General features: G+C 43.0%; 1 protein-coding gene across 1 annotated transcript; it reads right to left on the minus strand.

Moving 5' to 3' along the window:
- Positions 1-1,007: 1,007 nt before the first annotated feature.
- On the minus strand, positions 1,008-21,687 carry C1qtnf3 (C1q and TNF related 3). The gene is made up of 6 exons (XM_052160104.1): positions 21,522-21,687; positions 16,267-16,378; positions 13,467-13,621; positions 10,143-10,272; positions 4,409-4,508; positions 1,008-2,041 (listed from the first exon to the last, which is right to left on the minus strand). Exons 1-6 carry the CDS (start codon positions 21,603-21,605, stop codon positions 1,882-1,884), a joined length of 741 nt encoding a protein of 246 aa, XP_052016064.1. The 5' UTR covers positions 21,606-21,687; the 3' UTR covers positions 1,008-1,881.
- Positions 21,688-23,465: the final 1,778 nt, after the last annotated feature.

Consider the following 23,465-nt stretch of genomic DNA (forward strand, 5'->3'; position numbering starts at 1 on the left):
CCCATTTATAATAGCCAGAAGCTAGAAAGAACCCAGATATCCCTCAATGGAAAAATAAATACAGAAAATGTGGTGTATATATACACAATGGAGTACTATTCAGCCATTAAAAACAATTCATGAAATTCTTAGGCAAGTAGGTAGAACTGGATAATGTCATCCTGAGTGAGGTGACCTAATTACAAAAGAACATACATGGTATGCACTCACTGATAAGCAGATATTAGCCCAGAAGCTCAGAATACCCAAGAAACAATTCACATATCAAATGATTCCCAAGAAGAAAGAAGGAAAGGCCCCTGGTCCTGGAAAGTCTCGGTGCAGCAGTGTAGGAGATTACCAGGACCAGGACAGGGAAACAGGAAGGAGGTGATTGGGGAACAGGGGGAGGGAAGAGGGCTTATGGGACTTTCAGGGAGGATGGATCTGGGAAAGAGAATATCATTTGAAATGTAAATAAAGAATATATTGAAAAAAAGCCAGTGTATAAGTTTAAATTTTTGTAGAAATTAAATTAAGGACTCACTACTTTAAAGAGAATTGATTACATGCTACTTTTCAGATAAGAATTTCACTGGTGTATTTTAAATATGATTTAACACCAGGGTAAAGTCATTGCAGTGATACTTTCTTCAATGAAACAAACATGGATACTGGGGATGTAGCTCAGTGGAATAACATATGCCTAGCATGTCCAAGGTCTTGGGAGTTTGAGCCTCAGCTTTGTGTGTGTGTGTGTGTGTGTGTGTGTGTGTGTGTGTGTGTGTGACTATCTGTGTCAACTTATGGCACATTCTATAATGGTGTTTTGGTGGCAAATTTAATCCTTTTTCTTAGATCCTGGGATGGGAAGAGTTAGGAAAAAAACAACACTGTGGCATATTAAAGCTGATTTGTGAACATTAGTCAAGTATGATAATAGAGAAAGTAATATCAATTTTATTGAAAACCTTTAAGATGTATTATTATGGATCTCATACATGGAACACACTTGTTTTTTTGCATCCATTTGTCTGCCTGTGTTTAAGTTTACAGCCCATTCAATATAACATGGTGTATATAAAAATTTGAGGATAATTCCCAAATTTAAAAAAAAGTGATAACATCTGTACTATACCAACTTAATCTTACCTCAGCTGGTTGTGCAGAGTCAAGAGAGCTCTACCACAGCCCCAATAATGCAATGGCAAAGAGAAGATGTGGCAAGCCAGATGTGAGAAAATTTTGTATCTGAAAACTCAGTAGAACTCAATATTATCTACATGAATTTTTTGTTTGTTTTTTTAAAAGAGGAGCCAGATATTTGTGAGCATTGTAAATAAGTGTACTATTTAAAGGTTATCTGAAATGACTAAATGTATTTTATTAACGAATATAAGAATAAAACGCACTAAACCAAATGCTAGTTCCCAGTCGAGACTTCAGAAGTGTTTCTCCTATGTAGATTCTGGTAAGTGCCCTTATTCTTGCCCTAGCCCCGTCATCATCAGGCCTTTCTCTGAAACATTATGAAGAACAACAAGCTCAAAACTTGCTTGACTCCAAAGCCAATACTACATTTAAACAAAGCACCAAAACTCTTTGCAAATGCATTCTTTGAGGTGAACGCTTATTTCCAACCTGTATCAGGTGGCAATCCCTTTAGACATGTAGAGAAGAGTGATGAAGATGCCGAGTAGTTCCCAAGGTCATCTGGGAAGATTACCTTGTGGTCTATCCTCCTCATACCCTGAAGCATCCAACATCATTGGTATGCCATTAGAATGAGTAACAGTGTAACCAATGCAACAGTTAAATGCTCCATATAGAACCCCCAACCTCAACATCCCTCAGATCCTAACGACCCTAGCTCAGCTACAAATTGCTGTCCTGTCTTCCTCATCACTTAGTTTCAAAGAGGAGAAAGCCTGCGAAGGTGGAGAAGCGCTGGTGGTCCCCATGGAGGGCACCGTTGCCCATTCTTAGCCAGACTTCATCTCCTTTGGCCAACTTGAGCACTGCATGGTTGCTGGAAGTATCTGATTTTCCCTTTGTTTCATAGCTGGAAAGAAAAAGAGGGACACACTAGTTAATCTTTGCAGTGCAAACCCAGGCCTTGGGCATATTCTGGACCATATCTTCCACTATGCTTTAGGTGTGGCCATGTGTTCTCTACATGGCATGCAAGTGGAAATAGCATGAACCACTCCTAGAACTGTCCAATGAAACCTACCCCCTTCTTCCCTTTTCCTTGCCTTTAGATGATCAACAGCAATTACTATAATAGTCTTGAAAGCCATTCATAAACATCTGGGTTCTTGAAGATTACTATGTAGAAGGGAATTCTCTTACCCCTGCTCAGACTGGAAACATATACCCAGACTCTTATCAAGCCTCTCTGCACTGTTAGATGAGGAGGAAGGAAAGCTCTACTATCTTTGAACCTTTACATAGAGTCTTTATTAGAACAATTTAGTTCCTTCTTGCCAATCTGGAATCTGATATCCAACAAAGAGACTGTCAGCAGCTAAAATGAAAATATATTGCATTTGCTAACTAACAGTCAGACAGGAGGCAATGTGGAATTAAACATTATGAGCTAGGAAGATAAAGACTTGTGTCTGGTGGCTTGGATGTGAATGGCCCCCATAGGTTTATGTATTTGAATGCCTATTTCTAGTTGATGGACTACTTCAGAGATACGGCCTTGTTGGAGGTGTGTCATGGAGGAACAGCTTTCTAAAGCCCATATCAGACTCATTCTCTTCCCCTACTCCTGCAAACAGGATGGTGTTAGCTCTCTGCCACTGCTCCAGTGCCATGGTTGCCTGCCTGCTGCTACGCTCCCACCATGAGCTTCATGGACTTAGCCTAGGAAGTGGTAAGGAAGGCCCCAACTAAATATTTTGTTATATAAGTCATCTTGGTCATGGTATCTCTTCACAGTAACAGTAACTAAGACATCATATGATACTTAGAAGACATTGGGAAAGAGTATAGTAACATAGACCACCTGGTATACACACCACCTAAGACAAAGTATTCAAAAGAGGCAAATACTCTTTGCAGCTTTTAGAAGATGTTTCTTTAAAAGATGAGTTTGGAAAATAACAACATGCTTGAGAGATAGACTCTAAACAATCAGGGCCCTAGCAAGGCTGAATAATAAAACCAAGTTCATTTATACCTGGAAGAGCAGGGATAGAGCTGATGTGTTCCCATTAGGAACTTTCATTCAGCGTCACACTCTATGTACCTCATAAATAGAGAACGATGCCTTTCTAACCAAATCTACCACTTTAAAATGTCTTTGGTAATAAATGATAACTATATTTAGAAAAATACAAACAATGGGTGACAAGGGTAACAGGCTAAAAACTGTCCAAAAGTGGACTGGATATGATTCACTAACACGTGTCACTGGCTGAGAGTGAGCAGAGCCAAAGCCTTATGTGTCTGTGTCTAAGGAAACTGCTGCTGGAGACCCAGCCTGGTAGAGAGACTTGGGACATTTGACTTGGTTCTCAGATCTACACCAGCAGGAAGTGGAACAAGAAAAAAAAACCTAAAACTTAGCACACCACTTTGGATGTGAGCATGGAGAAAAGTAGAGGGAAAGTGTCCCCCAAAGGAGAGAACCAGAAGCCAGAGAGAACCCCGACTGAGAGGCTGATGTATGAGAAGGACTATTCATCTCTGAGTTCTACGTTTGAATTGGTTTGGGCCATCTCCCATGGAGACCAAGACAGAGACATGTGTCCTCTGACAGGAAGGAGGAAGAGCTGGATGGATAGTTGGAAATCAAGGGCCTGGAGGGGGCTAGATGTTCAGAATTCATCCTCTCCTTGGTATGGCTTTGATAGAAAATGTTCTCCTTGTGGACATTTGAACGCTTGGTCCCCAGGTGGTGGAACGTGTTGGGAGGTCCAATGTGTTGTGGACTCGTTAGAAGGCAGAGCCTAGCTGGAGTCAGTGGGTTACAGCAGTGCTCCCTTGAGTGCATATCAGCCCTAGATCCTTCCTGCTTGCCTTTCTCCGTCCCTGGTCCACTGAGACATGAGGGATGCTAGTCCATGCAGCTCCTGCAAGAAACTCTCTCATGCCTCCCTTGCTGTGCCAGGCTGAATCTTCTCAGTCTAATATACAAATTAGAGCCTCCCTTAAGTGACTTCTTGCCTGGTACTTGGTCACAGAGATGAGAACAGTAGGTAGTGCCCTCCTGCACATCAAATGCCCTAGTTTCTTGCTGCGCTTGGGCTGTTTAGCTGAGGTGGGAAACAAGGTCACAATCTGACCCAACATAGGGGTTCCCATGAAGAACAAAGCTGAGACATTAGGCTGTTGATTCCCAAACCCTTCCCTGTATGTAGACTTGCCATGTTCAAGTTACAGCAGCATCACGAGACCTGTGATAGAAGACATCACGTACCTGTACATGCTGAAGACGGTGTTGCCATTGTGCATAAGGTACACATACACTTCTTCTACGTCCTCGTGCTTCATCATGCTGAAGGTGAAGAAATACACGCCTGGAAAGGGAGGGTTTACTCATTCACTTAAACATAGATGGTACGTCACGGGATCTCGCGTCCAGCTTTGTTATGTCCTGGGTATCGTGTAGTTTCTTCATGGCCTGTTTGTATGAATATCCTCTCATCTGCTCACCTTGAAAGTGCTTTATTTTGAACTTTCCTAATGTATTTCCTGTTTATACTTAGTAAGATTAAAATAGTCCTTAATAAAATGAGTCAAACATGACATTAAAATGGACAACTGCATCCCGCAAATGTTAGCCAAGGTGATGAAATATTAGAGCACAGAATAAATGTTTCAGAGTTCTAAAGAAACTGTTCAGGAGATTTCTCATGTGACTATTGTAAATCAGAAAAGTGATGTGTAAATAAAACTATCTAACTTTAATTCAGCCACAACACTTTGCTATTACACTTCCAGAGGACCCTACTATACCTCTCCTGGGCATATACCCAGAGGATTCCCTGGCATGCAATAAGGACACATGCTCCGTTGTGTTCATAGCATCCTTATTTATAATAGCCAGAAGCTGGAAAGAAACCAGATGTCCCTCAATGGAGGAATGGATACAGAAAATGTGGTATACTTACACAATGGAATACTACTCAGCAATTAAAAACAATGAATTCATGAAATTCCTAGGCAAATGGTAGGAACTGGAAAATATCATCCTAAGTGAGGTAACCCAATCACAAAAGAATACACCTGAAATGCAATCAATGATAAGTGGATATTAGCCCAGAAGCTCTGAATTCTCAAGACACAATTAGCATATCAAATGATACCCAAGAAGAGGGAAAGAGAGGGCCCTGGTTCTGAAAAGAGTTGATCCAGCATTGTAGGGGAGTACCAGGACAGCGAAATGGGGAGGGGGGAACTGGGAAAGGGGAAAGCATTTGGAATGTAAACAAAGAATATAGAAAAAAAATTTTAAAGTTATCATCTTACTGATTTCTATGTTAGTTTTTGAGCTGCTGGCTATACAAGAGAAAAACCCAGAAATAGCTACAAAACAAAACTAAAGAAGCGATGGGGCCATTCCTATTTCTTTTCAAATATCTATTTGTTTTCTATGACAATATCAGCTCTCAGGCTATCATAATTCTTCCTCTGATGTTGAGCCAAGTTACAAAAGAACAATTATGCCCTGTGAAGTGTCAGGGATTCATATTTGATGACAATCAGTGATATCTATTCATTTACCTAGAGAGTAAGTCATAGATGAAAGGCAAAGACAGATGAAAAATGAAAGACTTCAAGAAATAACTTTTAAGTGTTGAGCATTTTACATTTTATAAGAATTTCTTCTTGTACCTTCAGTGCCTCCAAAAAATAAATGTACAATCAAAATGACAGGAAAATACACTAGTCTGCCTTCCAAAAAGGATGCTATGAATAGAAATAGATTGCAGAAACACTTAGAGCAGATTAAGAAACCAGATGGCAAATAATGAAACTCTTAAAATTGCAGAAGTGAACCTCTGCCACTTTCTACAAAGAAAGGGGACCGCCCCTCCCCCCATAATCTGGGTTTCAGGTCTTTGTGGAGCTGCAACTGCAAACATCAACTTTTTCTGTCTTATTGATCTTAAAAGTGAGAAAGATGATCATCTGCTCATAATCATTGATGAGGCTAAGGAATAAGTAGTCCAGAGAAGGAATCATCAGAATGGTGTCCAACCAGGCAAGCTGAAAAAGCCTTTCATCCTTATGCTTTGATTATAATGTCGCTGAACTCAGTGAGATTATTAACCCAGGATGGCCAGGCACTTATCTGTGGCACTGATCATGATTGGCAAAAATTGTTACAGGAAAATAAAAACTCCCTCAGGAAAAAAAAGCCACAAAAAGTAACACTGACTGATGTATAATAAGAGATTGTCTCTGTAGTTGCATGCCATAGGCCATTTCTTACTTAAATGGGATGGAATAAACCAAAGCACACATTAAAATCATGTGTGTAAACTTAACACAGACACTTCATTCATTACAAGTTTTTTATTTCTTCTATATATACCCTGGAGGGGAAGAAAGAAACTGAAAAGCAGAAATTGAAAAATTGTCAAATTTATGCAAAGCTAGATAGAACACTGAAGAAAATAAAGTCCAGATATGTAAAGGTGCTACCCAAGGCAGCAGAAGGCTGGCCAGGGCTTCTGAGATCTCATGGAGATAGATCTCAACTCCTCCCTGGTGGAGAAGGGCCACTCTAAAATATTGAAAGGACAGTCCTGGGATCAAGCCTACAGAGGCAGTTGGCTAGAAAAAATATCGGGTGCTTAAGTGTTTCTGTAGTGGTCAGGATGTAGATGTCAGGATTTGACAGCCAAAACAAGACTCCTGAAAGCCAGGATCGTCAAAGCTGGTTCATAAGTATTCCTCAGGAAGTATGCAGAGGCCTAGGAACAGTGGTCTCAAAGGAGAAACACAGAGGAGCCCCACTTAAGACTTTTGTTATGCAGTGTTCAGTTGATATCCCTGGGAAACCTGCTCTTTTCTGAGGGGAGGAGAAGAAGGAGGGGGAATTGGTGGTCTGGTTGGGATATATTGTATGAGAGAAGAATAAATACAAAGAAATCAGTCCCCTGGCAACAAGAGGAGGCACTGAAATGCCATATGTTCAAGGTTGCCTGGTTCCTTCCCCTACAAATAGCTGATCTAGAAGATGCCAGTTCACTCAGTAGTCAGCTAATTTTTAAAAGTAGAAACAACAAGAATTATCCAATGGATTACTGGCACTGAAAGGAGATATCACCACATACTAGATGGATGATATCGCCAAAAGCTTCCTCATTCTGAGTTGTAAATATACCCATAATGCAAATGGCGTTTATAAAACAGAATTCAAGAGCCTGTGGGAGAAAAGAGCCAGACAAGACAAGGAACTAAAACTAGGGACATCGGGAAATCTGGTTATATTCATTATTTTTCCAATAATTGTGACCAAATACCCGACAAGAAGCAATTCAAGGGAGAAAAAGTTAATTTGGGCTTACATGTTAAAAAGAATGTAGTCTATCATGGCATAGAAAGTATGACATCACCAGCATGCCATGTGACCCAGTGCCTCTGCAAGCAGAAAGCAGAGAACAGACAGAACATGGAGCCAGACAAAACCTCTAGGCCTGCCCTAGTGACCTACTTCTTCCAGCAAGGCTCCCACCTAAAGGCTTCACAGTCTTGCAAACAAGTGCCACCATCTGAGCACCAAGTGTTCAGACATGACCTCACAGGAGACATTCCACATTCACCCTACACCTTCTGCTACAGGGCTCCACAGGCTCATGGCTGTCTCACAATACTAAATCCACTCACTTCAGTTTTTAAACTCTCCACTGTCTTTAACAGTCCCAACTCTGATCACAAGTGTACAGCATCTTCTAAGAATGAAATATTCACGTAACTGAGTCTCTGCACAGGTCAAAGCTAAGTTACATACTTGCAGCACAATGGCACAGAGTAAAGATTTCCATTCTACAAGGAAGGAATGAAAGCAAAACCAAAGCCTACTAGGGCAAGCACCAGACCCTACAGCTCCCTCCCAGTCTGGGATCTGAGGTCTGTGGTAGAAGTCTGCCTCTGAAGGGCTTTGGCTGCTCCACCCTTCCAATTCTGCTGCCTGTAGCATACATGGTTTTTCTCTTAGGGCGGATCTGCTCTATGCTTGCAACTTTGCTTGCTGGAGAACCTCAATTTTTGTAGCAAGTCCAGCATCTCCAATGTTCTAGGGGCTCTGTTGCAGTGAACTTCACCTCCACAGCTTCATGAAATGGCCTATCAAATCCTCCTTGTAGGAACTCTAGCCCTGCAAACATTATATGGCCTTGGTGGCTTTCTATACTCTTGGCACAGGACCGCAAAACAACCCACAACCCCTTTAATCTCATATCATTAATGTCTGGGGGGGAAAAACCATGAGAATAATGCTGCCAACTTCTACTGCCAGCTTGAAATACAGTCTAGCCCACCTTGCACCACAGCCATAGTAGCCTCTATGTGCCTTTGAGACTGACCCTGGGAAAACACTTCCCTGAGTGGCAGTATAGGATCAAGAACCTCTTTAGTTACCCCGGCCCCGCCCCACCCCACTCTGCCCCACCCTGCATCAGCTCCCTCTTTAGCTCTACATTTCGGTGAGCATTCTGACTTTCCAAAACACCACCAGAAACCCCCACTAAGTCCCACTGACATCATTCTAGAACTTCTGTGACTTGCAGTTCCAAACTCTTCCACATTCCTCCTACAAAGAAGCTCCAAGTGCCTGCGAACCACATAGAGAGGCTGAGCACAGCAATGGCTACCCTTCGGAAACATACCAATTTCCTGTATCACTTCTCTCATTGCTTTTAACTAATAGTTGACAAGAAGCAACTCAATGGAGGGGGATTCATTTTGGCTCGCAGCTTAGGAAAGGATGCCGTACATTACTGCATGGAAAGCTAGGTATCAAGAGCATGAGGTAGATGTCATGTTGGCTCTGTAGTCAGGAAGCAGAGCACATAGGAAGTGATGCTAAACCTGTCTCCAGTGATCTTCCTTCATCAAGACCAACCTCCTAAAGGTCCCACCACCTCTCAAGATGGCCACCAGTAGGGACCCAGTATCCAAACGTACAAGCCTGTGGTGAACATTCCACGTCCAAAGGACAGCACTAATGCATTCTGAATAAATTCCAAAACCAGTGACAGTATGGTGCCCTGTGGATTTATTTGTTTCGGTAATCAGATTTTAGTTACCTCAAATGTAAACATCAGAGGAAACAGACTAAAATGAGTGTGAAAATCTGACAATTTTTTTCTTTTTATAAGTCTAAATAACTTTAACGTTAGCAATTAAACAATGGGTTTTCTGTGCTTTTAATCAGTCAGCTGTCCAGACATTTCAAAGACTTTGTTAACCTCATAGGGAAATAAGTGGTTCCCTCTTCTGACAAGAGGAATATATGGCTACATTCATTATTCTTTAAAAAAAAAAAAAGTCATCACATGGAAAGATTTTTAAAATTTTTGTCAAGTCTTTTCTTTAAATAAAGCAAACTATATTCAGAATATAGAGTATGTTAGCTTTCATGTAATAAGGTTAATATATTTTTATAAGCTGTAAAAATCTTTTTGCATTTTCTACTCAATTTTTAATATTAGAAAGCATCCTTTGATGTAGTAACAAAGGAATACAGTTGCCACACAGTCAGACTCTGAGGATTACATCCTGGGGTCTTTGAAAATCAGCTGTGTCTGGGATGTCTCAGGATTACTTGGTTCCAGCCAAATACAAGTTAATAATCTTTGTCACCATAGTCATTGTTTGGGTTCCTTTTTAAACTCCATTCAGATTTTAACAGTTACCTGGCATTCGGGAGACTATGAGCTGCTTCCTCCTTCCTCTGTTCTTCCCTCCCTCCCTCCCTCCCGTCTCCCTTCTCATCCTCCCTCCTTCCCACCTCCCCGTCCTCTCCTTCCCTCCCTCCTCCTTCCACCCGCCCCTCTCTTCCTTTCAGTCATCTTCTCCTTTCCTTCCTGCCTTTCTTCTCCCCAGTCCCCTCTCCCTCTCATTCCACTGCCTTGTCTTCTCTCTCTCCCTCCTGCCTGGTTTCTCTTTACAATGGCTTCATCCATTGACCTTTATCTCACCTGACACAGGGGCCCCAAATCTCCCAGTCATGACATCGAAGAAGTTTCCAATGTTGGTCTCAACGCTGCTGAAGATGATGCCACTGTTCTGATTGCTGAAGTGAGTTGCTAGAGAGGCCATGAACGCAATCTAAGGACAGAGCTGGTGGTCAGTCCGTAGGCAATTTGTCATAAAGAAAAACATTCTTAGACAGATAGATTTATTTCAATATTACCTATGATGGTAATCTTAGCTATAAATACCAGGCAGTAAGCAAATAAGTAAGTGAATTATAGTAATTTAAAGTGTTTTATGCTGTGTGATATTAGTCTGCATTGACAGTTCTACAGTTCAAAAACTACTATCCTTTAAGTGATACTTTTTAAAATATCAAAATTCTGTCATCAAGTAAAACTGGAAAATGTTGGATAAAATTCTCAGACTGTAGATATTAGAAGTACATTTGTATATTAAGTGATTAGAGAAGCTGACAATTGAACAACTTCTTGTGTTAACCTTAAGAAAGTATAAAAAGGAGGCAATGCAAGATTACTGTGACTTAATATCAGACTTCGATATGTGTGTCTTTGTAAGTGGGGTTGTCCTGTAGTCACCCGGAGAGACATATCCATGAGAAGATGCATAAATGGCTGGTAAGATGGCTACGCAGGTAAAGGTGCTTGCTATTAGGCATGATGACCTGAGTTTGGCTCCCAAACCCCATGATGGATGTAGAGAACCAACTCCTCAAAAGTTAGCCTCGCCTCTGACCTCGACCATGTGCAATGGCAGGTGTATGCCCCCTCCAAACAAACAAATGTAATTTAAAATGTTTTAAAAGAACATCCACAAAATTACTACTGACAGGGTTCGTGCCATAGTAGTTTCGTATAAAAATTTTTCTTTCTTATTACAATTTTCAAGTGAGAACGTATCAGTTTTGTATCCAGAAAATGAATTAAAATATTCATTTTAACGTTGTAGCGTTCCATTCATCTGTATGAGTAGAACTGTTCATGAAATATCGCCATTCGTGAAACAGTGATAAATAACACCGTATGCTCATGTATGCTTAAGAATATTGCCTGGACTTGGTATAACACAGGGCTGTAATTCCAGCAGCTCGGGAGACTGAAGCAGCAGCCACACCCGTGAGCTTCGGGCCAGCCTGGCCAGTTTTAAGTCGCCCTCTGTGACTGTGCCCCTTGTGCCACTGAGCTCCTCCTTTTTAAGAAAAATAATTTATATAAGTTACATGACTGTATACTAGAGTGATTGTCTCTGAACTCGCTTTGTTTTGCACACGTTTCATTATTTTTCTTTGTGATAAAAGGGTATTGTATGCATCATCTTTAAAAAGCAAAAGAGAAGTTCGCAGTTTTCCAAAATATGGAAAAAGTGGTTAAATTCAAAATTCAGACACCTTACTATTGGAAAAGCAAATTTTCTGAGCATAATTTTGCATAAAATCAAATAAATTGGAGCAGAAAATTCAAGAGAACCAGAGAGGCAATTACTGTGAGCAGCCCCACCTGTGGCTCGTGTCTGATGGTGTGTTTAGAAAATGTTGACAGCCTCAGCTCAATCCACGAGAACCACTGTTCTAAGAAACCTGCTCCCAGCTCCGACCACGTGACCCAGGGGGCTGGGGAGTAACTTATCTATATGAAGATAGGGTACCGAGTCTCAGCTTACATCTGAACCTCACGTTTCTGTGTTCCTTCAGTTTAGACTGAGTCACAGTTATCTCTCCTTTACTGCTGTTGCCATTGTTACTGCTACCGCTGTTCCAAAATAGAAACTGAATAATTAGAAGAGCTTTAGATCAGCTCTGTCCATCAAGAAATGGTATTACCGGATAACAGTGTCGGAGGACATTTGAAAGTCAGTGGGGATCCCTTGAAAATAAATAGGAGTGAGAAGAACAAATTCTTTAATGTCCAAAGGATGTCCAAGCCCCTCCTTCACACGCTTCCTTTTTAATTAATTTTTAAGTTTGCAAATTTTAAAATGAAAATGAGATTCCTTTTCATTGTCCCAGGCCCTCCCTCCAGCCCTTCCTCTGCCACCCTTCTTCCCTCCTCCTCCAATTCTTCTTCAGTGATTATTGTTACATACATAACTGCACAAGAGCATAAACATAACCCGCTGGCTCCTTTTACTGTTGTTTGAATGCACATCTTATCAGGACTCGACCCTTGGTGTTGGATAACCAATTAGGGGCCCATCCTGGAAGAAAGCTGAGTCTCCCTGTGTCCCCGTTTTGTTGCCTGAAGCTCATTGTCTAGAACTGGAGCCTAAGAGATACGTCCATCTTGTGTTAGCACGTTGTCTGTCAGTGCTCATCAATATGGATGAGGTTTCCTAAGTGTATCTTTCCAGATATTTCTAGGAGACACCATCATACACCAGACTTCCTGGTCCTCTGGCACTAACAGTCTTTCTGCCCCTCCCGTGATGCTCTCTGAGCCTTAGGTGTGGGGGTTGTGTTGTAGATGGGTCAGTTGGGGCTGGGCAGCTATCAGCCAGTCCCTCTCCTCTTTTTGATCAGTTGTCCTCACAAGTGTCTTAAGTCTGTCTTCCATAAAGCACAAGAAAGCAACATCTCAAATGTACCATCGTGTTAAAGTGGTTAATAGGTGAAATATAATGATTGTGCAGGGTGTTTTCCATTAAATTACCTATTCCACGAAAAGACCATCTATATGTTCTGTGTTGCTGGTTTTCGTATATCTCTCGACCATCATAAAAAATACCTTAGCCGAGATGGCTTCCCACCCTTCTTGTTAATTCGTACTGGCATATGAATCCCAGCATGCTGAAATTATTAAACAGTATTTGTTAAAAGTTACCCCCGAGCCCTGCAATAAGGTCTAGTAACACAGGGAACATCTTATTTTACACTGGCATAAGAGGAGCCCAGAACAATGATGCAGTGTGCCCAGGAGAAAACATCTGTGTTTGCCCAAACAAACGGCACTGTCCTCTGATCTTTCAAACAACAGCTTTGCGTGCCAGTTCTCAAAGTCTCTTTTGCTACAGAGTTTTCTCCCGGATACTTAATTTTGAGCACTAATTACACTAGGATATGAGTTCATATTTATGGTTGTGTCGTATCTGGCCCTATGAGAGAGTTGTATTTCATACACTCAGTAAAGACCTCGTCCTAAGAAAGTTCCCCATGCTGTGTTTGACAGCACAGGCTCGCTGCAGGCATCCTGCCACAGGTGAGCCAACTGAACCTGAGATTTCCTCAGGATGAGCGAAGGCTTGTTCACTGAAACCTTTTGTCCCTGGTCCCTAAGGTTCAGGCAGGGTTAGCAGTCACCTGGAGGGTGGTTTACCTGCAGTTCTGGTGGCACCCCTGGGTAGCCCTTCTCTCCTTTGGGGCCGTGCTGCCCCCGTTCCCCTCGAGGGCCCAGGTCGCCTTTGTCACCTTTCTCACCTTTGGCCCCTTCATGGCCAGTGGCTCCATTGTTCCCATTGTTTCCATGGTTTCCTTTAAAAATCAGAAATCGTATGAGAAAACTTGGTCACTCCTCTCAGAATGTATTTTCTAGACAAACACGGCCCTTCCTTCAGAAATATCGCAACTCAAAAGGAGAGTATTCATAATAACCCTGACCATCATAGCTGAAGGGCATCAGATGGACTCTTTTACTGGACTCTAAAAAGAGCAATAGAAACCAAGGCTGTAAATCATGCTTTTCTGTAACACATGGAATGAAGGAGAGACTGTGTAGAAGACTCAACACCACATCATCATCGAATGCAGTGAAGATTTTAAAAGCACATACCCACCAGTGCTAGAATGTCTACCTTTTAGCAATAGTCCATTCTTATCGAATTATAAAAATATTTTAAATGATCAATGTTATAATAAGCCTCAATGACATCTTTAGATATAAGTTCATAAATAAGTAGGGGTGGCATTGCACTATTTCAATGTGGGCCATTATGTATTTATGTATTATATCCATAGAGGAAAAACTAACTCTAGTTTTATCCGCAATCATTTCTATGTTTCCTGGATAGGAATGGATGGATGGATTGAGTCCTGGATGATGAGACAAGGGTGATTTTGTGGTTATGTATATTTTTCCATCTCCTTCAAATTTTCTACCAAAGGTTTGAAGCAAATCTGTAACTGGTAGAAAAACTCATAAAATATCATAGGCATTTTAAAATCAAGTGTTGGGTAGTAAATTCAAAGGTTCAGTTTGTCTCATGGAACAATCCTGCACCTCCTTGTTTTCATATGTTTGCTAACCTTCAGGCCCTCTTGTATTATACTTTGTGTGTTATCTTTGATCTGCCACTGGACAAAGTTTGCAATGCTTTCAGATCAGTGAACTTTGACTGTTAGGTTAAAGTGTTTTGACCCAAGGCACTTTCTAATGGGAAACATTTAACCAAAGCCAACTTGCCCTGTAACCTCAGAGGAGGTCAAACAAAGATTCCAGAAGGGTCTAAAGAGGCTTATTTCACATCGTTGACCCTGTGAATCATAGCCGTTGATGGGCAAGACAAAGGTTTAAATATTGGGCATGGTTTTGTCTTTTGTTGTTGTTGTTCTTGTTTTCATTATAAATTTGGCCTCACATGAGAACTTATCTGAGAGTGTACAAAAGTTAATATTTTGGTAAACATTAACATCAATGAGGCAAAGTCAAACAATACAAGTAGACTTTGGCCAAACCCTGAAAAGAGGTCTTGTCAAAGGAACTCAGTAAAACACTGGATTGTTTTAGACTCCTCAGGGGTGAGGGCAGATAGGAGGGAGGGTCTGTCCTTTGCCCATCCAGTTTGTTATAGTAACACTCTAGCAGAGTGCCCTGGAGCCTAAGTGGCTGGGACAGTACAACACAGAAGGCTGCCCGTGGATCCAGAATGGCAGTAGTCCTCAACCTGTGTGTCATGACCTCTGTGAGGGCAACAGACTTATGCAGAGGGGTCACCTAAGTCCATCAGAAATAGTAGATATTTATGAGATGGTTTGTAACTAGCAAAATTACAGTTACAAAGTAATAATGAAGTAATCTTAAGTGTGTGTGTGTGGGGGGGCACCACAGCATGACGAACTGTATATATCAAGGGGCCACAGCATTAGGAAGATTAAGAACCACTGCTCTAGAGGGATCTGATGAGCTCAAGAGCGTTCACTGTGCTATCGTGTGGTGCTAGCGGTCAACATGTGTCCATGAGACCAAGAAAGGCATGAAAATCAGCCAAGAAACAGCAGAGATTGGTGAGATTTAAAACAAAAAGCAAAAACAGTTAAAAACAACAACAATAACAAAAAGCAACAAAAAAACAACAAAAAAAGGCTAAACTTAAAATGGCCCAGAAAGTTAACACTCCTCAGTGGATGTCAGAGCAGCCCAACGAGCTTCCCTCTCTACCTGCCTCTATTTAAGAAGGTTTAAGAAAGTTAAAGTGTTGTGTAGAATACAGTATGGCAGAAATACTGGCTGCTGTGACTTAGAGAAATGTCACCACAAAATCCACATATTAGAGGCTTGTTCCCAGTATGGTGCTGTTGGGAAGTGGTATAAACACTAAGGGGTGTGGTCTAGTTGAAGGTTAAAGGTCACTAAGGCTAAGGGATGTGAGATTTGATGGAGGTGGTGGGAACCTGTTCTCTTCTGCTCTTTAACTTTCTGGCTTCAGGTAAACATTTTAGATTTAGGCTGTTTTTCTGAGAGGGGAGTGGCTTCGATCCACTAGAGCGCCCCCATCCTGAGGTAGGGCCTCACTACAGTCTCTAAAGTAGGCTTAGCCAGCCAGAGGAGAAACCTCCAGACGCATGAGTGAAATAAACCTCTTCTTAAGTTTCTTATCTCAGGAACTTGCAACAGTAACAGAGGGGAACTGGCGCTTAGGTGCTGGTGTGGTTCAATTCCTAGAAAGTGGCTCTGTCCACAAGTGCTGGAGCGCCTCCCTTCCCGAAGCCGTTTGGATTCTTAGTGTAGAGAATACATGCTGTCAAGTAGGGTTCCACTTGAACTGACCTGAAGAACCCACGTCCCCCGCCAAGTTCTTTTATCTTTGCCATGCATGCCCAGTACACTTCAATGTTTGCTCTTGGCTCCTAGTTCTGACTCATTATGGACCGAAATGACAGTGCCACCCATGTGTCCTTACCTGGAATGCCAGGAGGACCTGGGGGTCCAGGGGGCCCTTGGTAACCACGGAATCCATAATCTCCATGGCAGCACTTGCTGCAGTCTGGGGGCAGCCCTCCGGTTTGTGGAGACTGAAAAAAAAAATGGGAAAAGAAACTTCAGGCAAAGGTATTTGAGAGCACTTAAGGACATTATAACGTCCTCTGGCCTGAGATACATTTAACTTCAATCAATTCACAGTCACATTCAGAGAAGATATCGTAGGATGCTGGGAATATCTATGGCACGGGGGCTAGGGAGTTGGTAAGGTCAGTGGGTGACCAAAGGTACAGGAAACAGACATTCCATGACAGACATGCTGCGAGGCAAGTATGGCCAGGCAGAGAGAGTGGCAGTCTTGGTCAGCGGCTGCCCATGTCAGCTTATGCCAGCAAAAGCAGGATCTCATTCCAAAAAGGACACAGAAACTGCTTTCTCAATACCCAGAAGTCCCAGGTACATTTAGACTAAGGTAACTCTCAATACGAACAAGCAGCAACTTCAGCAGAACCCCTAGGCACCGCATCCCTCATCCTGGCTTCAGTGGTCTTAGAACCTCTGTCTCTCCACTTTCTCAGACCTCCGAAGCGCACACACTGCTGAGGAAACAAAGCATACATTTGCTCACTGATGTTTTAATTGAGAAGTAGGAATATAGTGATCATACCAGCAGCTGTTTTGAGATTTGCAAGTATGTCCTTGTTGAGTCAACATACGTATTACCTCATTTGCTTTCCTAAGGTAACTACATTCAAAAATCTATACTCTTGACAGTTTTCAAGAATACAATACACTGCTATTCACTGCATTTGTCCAGTGGATTTTTATTACCTACACACTGCGCAATCTTAACCTGAGGTATTTAACACTTCACACGTCCCTCTTCTAGATTTAAAGCTATTTACCTTACTGCGTGAACTAATATTTAGTGAGCACAAAAGGGTACTGAGTATGCAAAGCTGTGACTTCCAGTAAAATGCTTATTTATAGAAAGAAAACATTTTGAAGTGTGTGCTTGCTGTGAAGGAAGACCCAGGCAGGGAATTGAGTGGAGGGAGAGCCAGAACTTGTGAATTCTGGATTCTCGTCTACACTGGCAACCTGCCTTCAGATTGTGTCATGCAAAATGCTTGCGGAAACTTTCTTAGACACCAGCTATAATTGAACCGTTTTGAAAACAGCACATTGTTGCTAAGGGATTCATTGCGAACAGAAAAGGAGGGGGAAATGGAGTGGGCAGAACAAAGGTAAGGTAGTGAGTGATGGAGGGAAGACCTTGAAGTTCTCTCTCCCACTAGACACCTTCCCTGGAGAAAGCTGGATCTATTCTCCTCACTGCACACTCACACCTCACTTTTAGTGGCTGGTCTTACAGGCATGGTCACTGTCTTCCCTTTTCCCTAAAGTTTTCTATAAAACTATTGAGGGAATAGCCCGCCCGGGTCTATGCCTTCTGCCCACACAGCTCAGAAGTCAGTGTTGATGATGAGCTCAAAGCTGGAGATAACTCTTAGCTCTGCCTCTGCCTCTGCCAGGACCAACCACAGTCAGATAGAAATGATTAATGGATAAGGAAAAAAAAATCAACTAATACACGTGATCAGAGGTGACAACACTTGGAAATCAAACACTACAGCCAACCCCACCAGCCACACATCTCAGAAGAGTGATCGTCTCCTGCTGTGCTTTGCTAATGTGAAACACAGCTTCAAAACCCCAGGAAATCCAGACTTTGGCCAATACTGGATTTCATGGATAGAGAAAGGGAGCAGGGTGTGGAAGTCCTTGTGTAAGGACATAATGGGATACAGAGACACTTAGAACTGACAGAATAATCATTGCCCTGAGACCAGTGTCCCTGCTCAGTTCTGTGTGGCCTTAGAAGAGTCACCATTCCGACATCAGTCTGAGTTGGCCCTGAATTTGTTTTCCAGCACTAAGATGCAAGCCAAGATACTATTTTGTTTTACTTCCAATAACAATTTCGAAAGAACTTTAATTTTTGTTCTGTTTAAACAATTTTATTACGTTTATTGCTTTATTATATGTGTAGGACGTGGGACGCGGCCCTCAGAGAACAAACACGAGTCCTGGGTAATAGACAGTTGGCCTCGGCAGCAGCTGCCTCTGCCTGTGGGGCCAGCTCAGGCAAGGGAGAGCCCTGATGCTTGTGTTAGTCAGAGTCTAGTATCTGAACACAAGGAGGTGGTGCTCCTCAATACTTGAGCTAACAAGGATGAGTGGTGAATGACCAAGCTGGGGGGGGGTAACCCCAGGAGCACAGAGCTGCCACCAGGGTAACAGGGTCCTGGTTCCCCTGGTTGGGAGCCTTGCAGGAACCCACCCATGGCATTTCCTGCACGTTCTTTCCTATGGCCACCTTGTATTTCAAGGTCTAGTTCGGAGGGAAAATGGAATAGTAAAGTGAAGAGAGAGGAAGGGAAGGAGGGAGGGGGAGAGAGGGAGGGACAGAAGGATGGACAGATGGAAAGAGAGGGGGAGGAAGATGGATATTTGTTAGTGTGCGTGTGTGCTCATGAGTGTGCATGTGTCAGGGACCAGAGATCACTCTTGAGCATCCTTCCTCTGCCATTACTTTATAAGACAGAGGCACTGAACCGGAAGCTAGGCTGACCAGCCAGTGAGCTTCTGGGATCTGCCAGTCTCTGCAGGCCTCCTCCCACCCACGGTGCTGGGCTACAGGTGCATGCGGTCACCTGGCTTTTGAGGTGAGTGACTGAACGCTACACTTGGGTCCAATGCTCGCATAGGACGCTGACCAAGCCATTACTTTTTTTGATGGACTCAGAAGTTGGACCAAATGTGGTTGAAACATTTTATTCTCACTAATGTGTCACTCTCCTCCCCAAATCTGGTCACTCGGATCCTTGCAGTCTCCTGCACAGTACAGGGTCCAGCTCCACCAGCTGCTCATGGGCTCCCTCAGTCTTCACTGTAGCACAGGTTTTACCTACCACTCTCCAAACCTCTGCTGTGGACAGCCATCCCCCTGTCTCCTCTTTTTACTTTATCATGCCTTAAAGACCCATTGACCAACACAATTCTCTTTTCCAGAGTGTTCTTGGTACATTGACCTTGCTAACCACATAGAATTTAATCAAACTTAGTTAATACATTAACAAAAAACAAATTAGGTGACTGTGAGAAAGGTACCATGACTGTCATAATGAAACCCATGGCTTTGTATGCTAATTTTAAAACTTACCAAAAATTAAACACAAATAAGAGATTGAGGAAAATGAATGAATGAATGAATGAGTAAATGAATGAATGTTCACTAACAAAATTGTGTTTCTAATAGATCACCTAAGGGTGGTTTGAATGTATTATGGTCTCAGTCTCCGTTCTACAACTTGGAAAAAGTACAGGCTGGGAAATGCTTGGGTAAGAATTGTTGGGGAAAGAAGAATTAGCATAAGGAGGAGGATAGGGGAAGTTGGGAGAGAAGGAAGAACTTCTCATGGTCCCAAATTCAGTCTGGGCACCGTAGGAATGGTACCAGAAGCTTCCAGGATGCTACTGGCTCTGAATCTCCTGAGTAGCTCAAGTGGGTCTTTATCTGAAAATGCTTCAGGAATTCAGGCCTGGAAGACTAGAATGTACAGTGGAACAGAACCATGACTGGAATTTCAGGAGCCTGGTTGGTGTTGGTTGCCAGGAAATAATGGAGCACACTAACGGACAGCCAGCAAAGACACTATCCATCCTGCTGGAGAGCACACTAACGGACAGCCAGCAAAGACACTACCCATCCTGCTGGAGAGCTCACTGATGCAAACATCAGAGAAGAAGACAGTGAGCACACTAACGGACAGCCAGCAAAGACACTATCCATCCTGCTGGAAAGCCCACTGATGCAAACATCAGAGGAGAGGACAGTCTCTGAAAGAGGCGTTCTGCTTGCATCTCCCCTAGACAAAGCCCCACAGAGGGACTTGGAAACTGCACGCTGCAGTCTCACTAGCTGCATGTCTCAGGCTGTGTGGGATTCTAGTCCAACCACAGGACCCTGATCTTCTGAGTTCTGCAGCTGGCAGGCTAGGGGCTCAGATTGCAACTATGTGAAAAGAAGTTCCGAAATCTCTACAAAGCAGACAGACAACTGGTTTTTGTGGTAATATGCACTGCTTCGAAGATCGTGCAGTCTAAAGGAACCCTTCTTCCCATTCCAGTTAACGTCAGCATTTTTTCATGCCTAGGCTCTAAGTACAAAGACGTTTTTTCCTGTTTTTGCCGCTCTTGATTACATTGAAGTTTGCTGATTTGCAGCTTACTACGCCAAAACCTTTACTCATCCCTATGCTGCCTAAAGAAATAAGAGTTAAAGAAATCCTGAGATGCTGAGCTTCTGCCCCAACAAATAAGTCAAGGTTTGTCATCCAGAAACACTGTATGATACAACACAGCTTGTAATTTAAATATGCTGTCTTTTCTACTTCCTTTTCTTTTAATGCTTTAATTCTGTGTTTACAAAAAAAAAATTAAACAAGAAGTCATAGCAACCTAGACTGTTCCAAAACAAATAAACAAAACTGGAGAGAAACGTTACAGAAAATTAACAAATCCAAGTACAGCAGGCTTAACAGTTTTTGGCAGAGGCAAAGGGCAGCTTCTCCCTGCTGCAGAGAATTAAAAAGAAACGAATTCTCTTGGAACCTACAAATACTTATCTACAGCAATGTATCTTTCCACATAGGTCAGCCCAATTTTTCTGCACCAACAGAGCAAATATAAAAAGAAAAAAAAAGTTCCAACACAAAAGGAGACTGACTCCTCTGGCTCCCTGTTGTCGTGGAACAGTGCTATGGCCTGTCTGTCCCAGCACATCATGCCAGCGACTAGGAGTCCCTGTTGAATCCCAGGACAACCCAGAGACACTCCCAAACAGCTCCGCAAACTGCTCACAAGCACCAGTCCTAAGAATCTTAGTTACAACAACAGCAACCACAGTCATTAAGTTTACAAAGAAATCCTTAGAAGAGAATTCATGAGTACCTGGCCCCAGAATGGGTTGATCTGGGCTAGGTCCTCTACCTCAGGGTGTGGAAGCGCATCTGGTCTCAGGGGTTTTAGGTCTGCAGACGTGTTATTATCCACAGTCCCAGTTTTAGCTTGGCTCTGCTCTCTCTCTCTCTCCCTCCTGGAGCCGCTACGGCCAGTCTGCTGGTGGCTCTGCACTATCCTGGCCACCGCTTTATTAGCTCTTCTGCTCACCTCCATGTATTCATCTTGACACAGGCAAAATGGGAGGAAAAGCAAAGCCAACAGGTGCCCCCAGGCGAGCTGCCTCCTGAGCATGGCTCGCTCGTGTGCGCACGACAAATCGACTGTCTCCCGGGGAAGCTGATGGGGGCTCTAGGCACCGTGGTCGCCTCAGGCAAATGCCAGGTCTGGAGACGAGAGCTGCAGGCGGCTGTGTGGTTTTATACTTTTGGTGTGTAATAAATAAGGCTGCAGTCATGCCAGAGTGACAGCCGCTCTCCTCCCAGACAGAACAGCCCCCATTCATCACATTCCTGCACCGCAGGCAAGACAGTCTGTGTGCACGGCGTCCAGTTGGTGGGGCTCATAAATGTCACACCTTGGCATGTTGTTTTTGTGTAAGGGTGAAGACAACGTACACAAGCAGCTGGAAACAGGGTGTGTGTATCCAGTGGTTTGCCTTCGTGATTAGACATGGAAAGGCTGTGCGTTTGTAGTCTAAAATGACTCTTGAAAAAAACCTACCCTTGAGCTTGCCAGGGAATTCAGCTCAAACTGTATCAGTTCCTGAAATCACAGCAGGATCTCATTCAAGTCAATGGAGGAAGGTCTTTCTTTGCACAGTACAGATCACAATTTCGAACTTTGGGCCACTGCAAGCAACTAATTCTCCCTTCCAGATACCAGCAGCAGCCTACAGATGGTTGGCTAGGAAAGACTGACCTGGGTTCAAGGGTAAAGGCTGAGTTAGGCCAAGATATTTCCCCATGCCAAGCTCCATTTTCTTATTTGCATCTCTAAGAGCCAACCTTAGAAACCATATGTTTCTTGCATCTAAGATTTTGCTAGATGGAAATATAACCTACTTCCTTGTTAAGAGACATTCTCTTCTGGCTGCTCTCTATGTATAGAATATTGTCGCACAAAACCAAAGAAACAAGGGAAACAACAAACCAGATATACTATTCCAAATAGCTCAAGACTGAGAGAATTAGATCATTTGTTAAAGTTCCTATGCTTTTACCAATTAAACCAAAGAACAAAAGATACTCCTATCCTCTTTGTGATTATAAATTTATTGCTCTTAAAACTGCTCTTATTTTCAGAGCATTCCATCACTACTCCCTGGTCAGAAGGTTATTACCCTCCCCCCCACTTGAGGCTTGCTGTGATCCTGAGCTCTTAACAAGGATGAGTGGGCTAGTGTCTGAATCTGGAGGCTTTGGAGAAGCTCTAGAAGACAACCAAGGTGTATAGAGAAACCATGGTTTTGTGCTGGGCAGCCAGAAAGAGGGAGGAACTGCACCACTGCCCTGTTCCAGCAAATAAAGATTGAGAGGCATGTGCTGCCCCTGACCTGGTAACTACTCCCTTGACCACTCCTGACATTCATCACCTGACCAACTACCTCCAGAACCCACATGAATCCAAAGAAAGTGTTGGGGGACTCGGTGATAGTCTTCCCATGAAATAAAGCTCCCTAGGTCACAATAGGAGGTTAGGGGACATAATTACTCAGAGCAGGTCACCTTCTGAGTACAGGTAACCCAGTTCACCAGTGTTGCAGCTGTGTCTCAACTGTCTTCCACGGAGGCTTCTTTGATCCCGCACAAGCTTTGGTTCAAATGTAGACAGCACATGAAGCTGTGCTCCAGCTTCAACTATTCCAGGGATCCCCTTCACAGACCAGAAGGCAGTTCTGGAGGACAACAGTCTGTCTGAGGACACATTGGTGGTGAAGACACAACGGGTGTCAGAATAACCCAGGACAGCATTTCAGTGGGAGGCTTCAACCTCAAGGAGGCTTGGGAAAAAATGTGACAAAGCAAGAAAGAGTTGTGTCAACTGGGTCACCTGATCCCCTGTGGTTCCAAAAGCTGTGCCTAGCCTTGTCTGTCGGGCTTGAGCCATCTCCTCAACTGTAAACCATCCTCTCTGGGCCTCCAGCCCCGTCAA

The sequence above is a fragment of the Apodemus sylvaticus genome, chromosome 16, assembly GCF_947179515.1.
Source record: "Apodemus sylvaticus chromosome 16, mApoSyl1.1, whole genome shotgun sequence".
In the NCBI taxonomy this organism is placed as follows: domain Eukaryota; kingdom Metazoa; phylum Chordata; class Mammalia; order Rodentia; family Muridae; genus Apodemus; species Apodemus sylvaticus.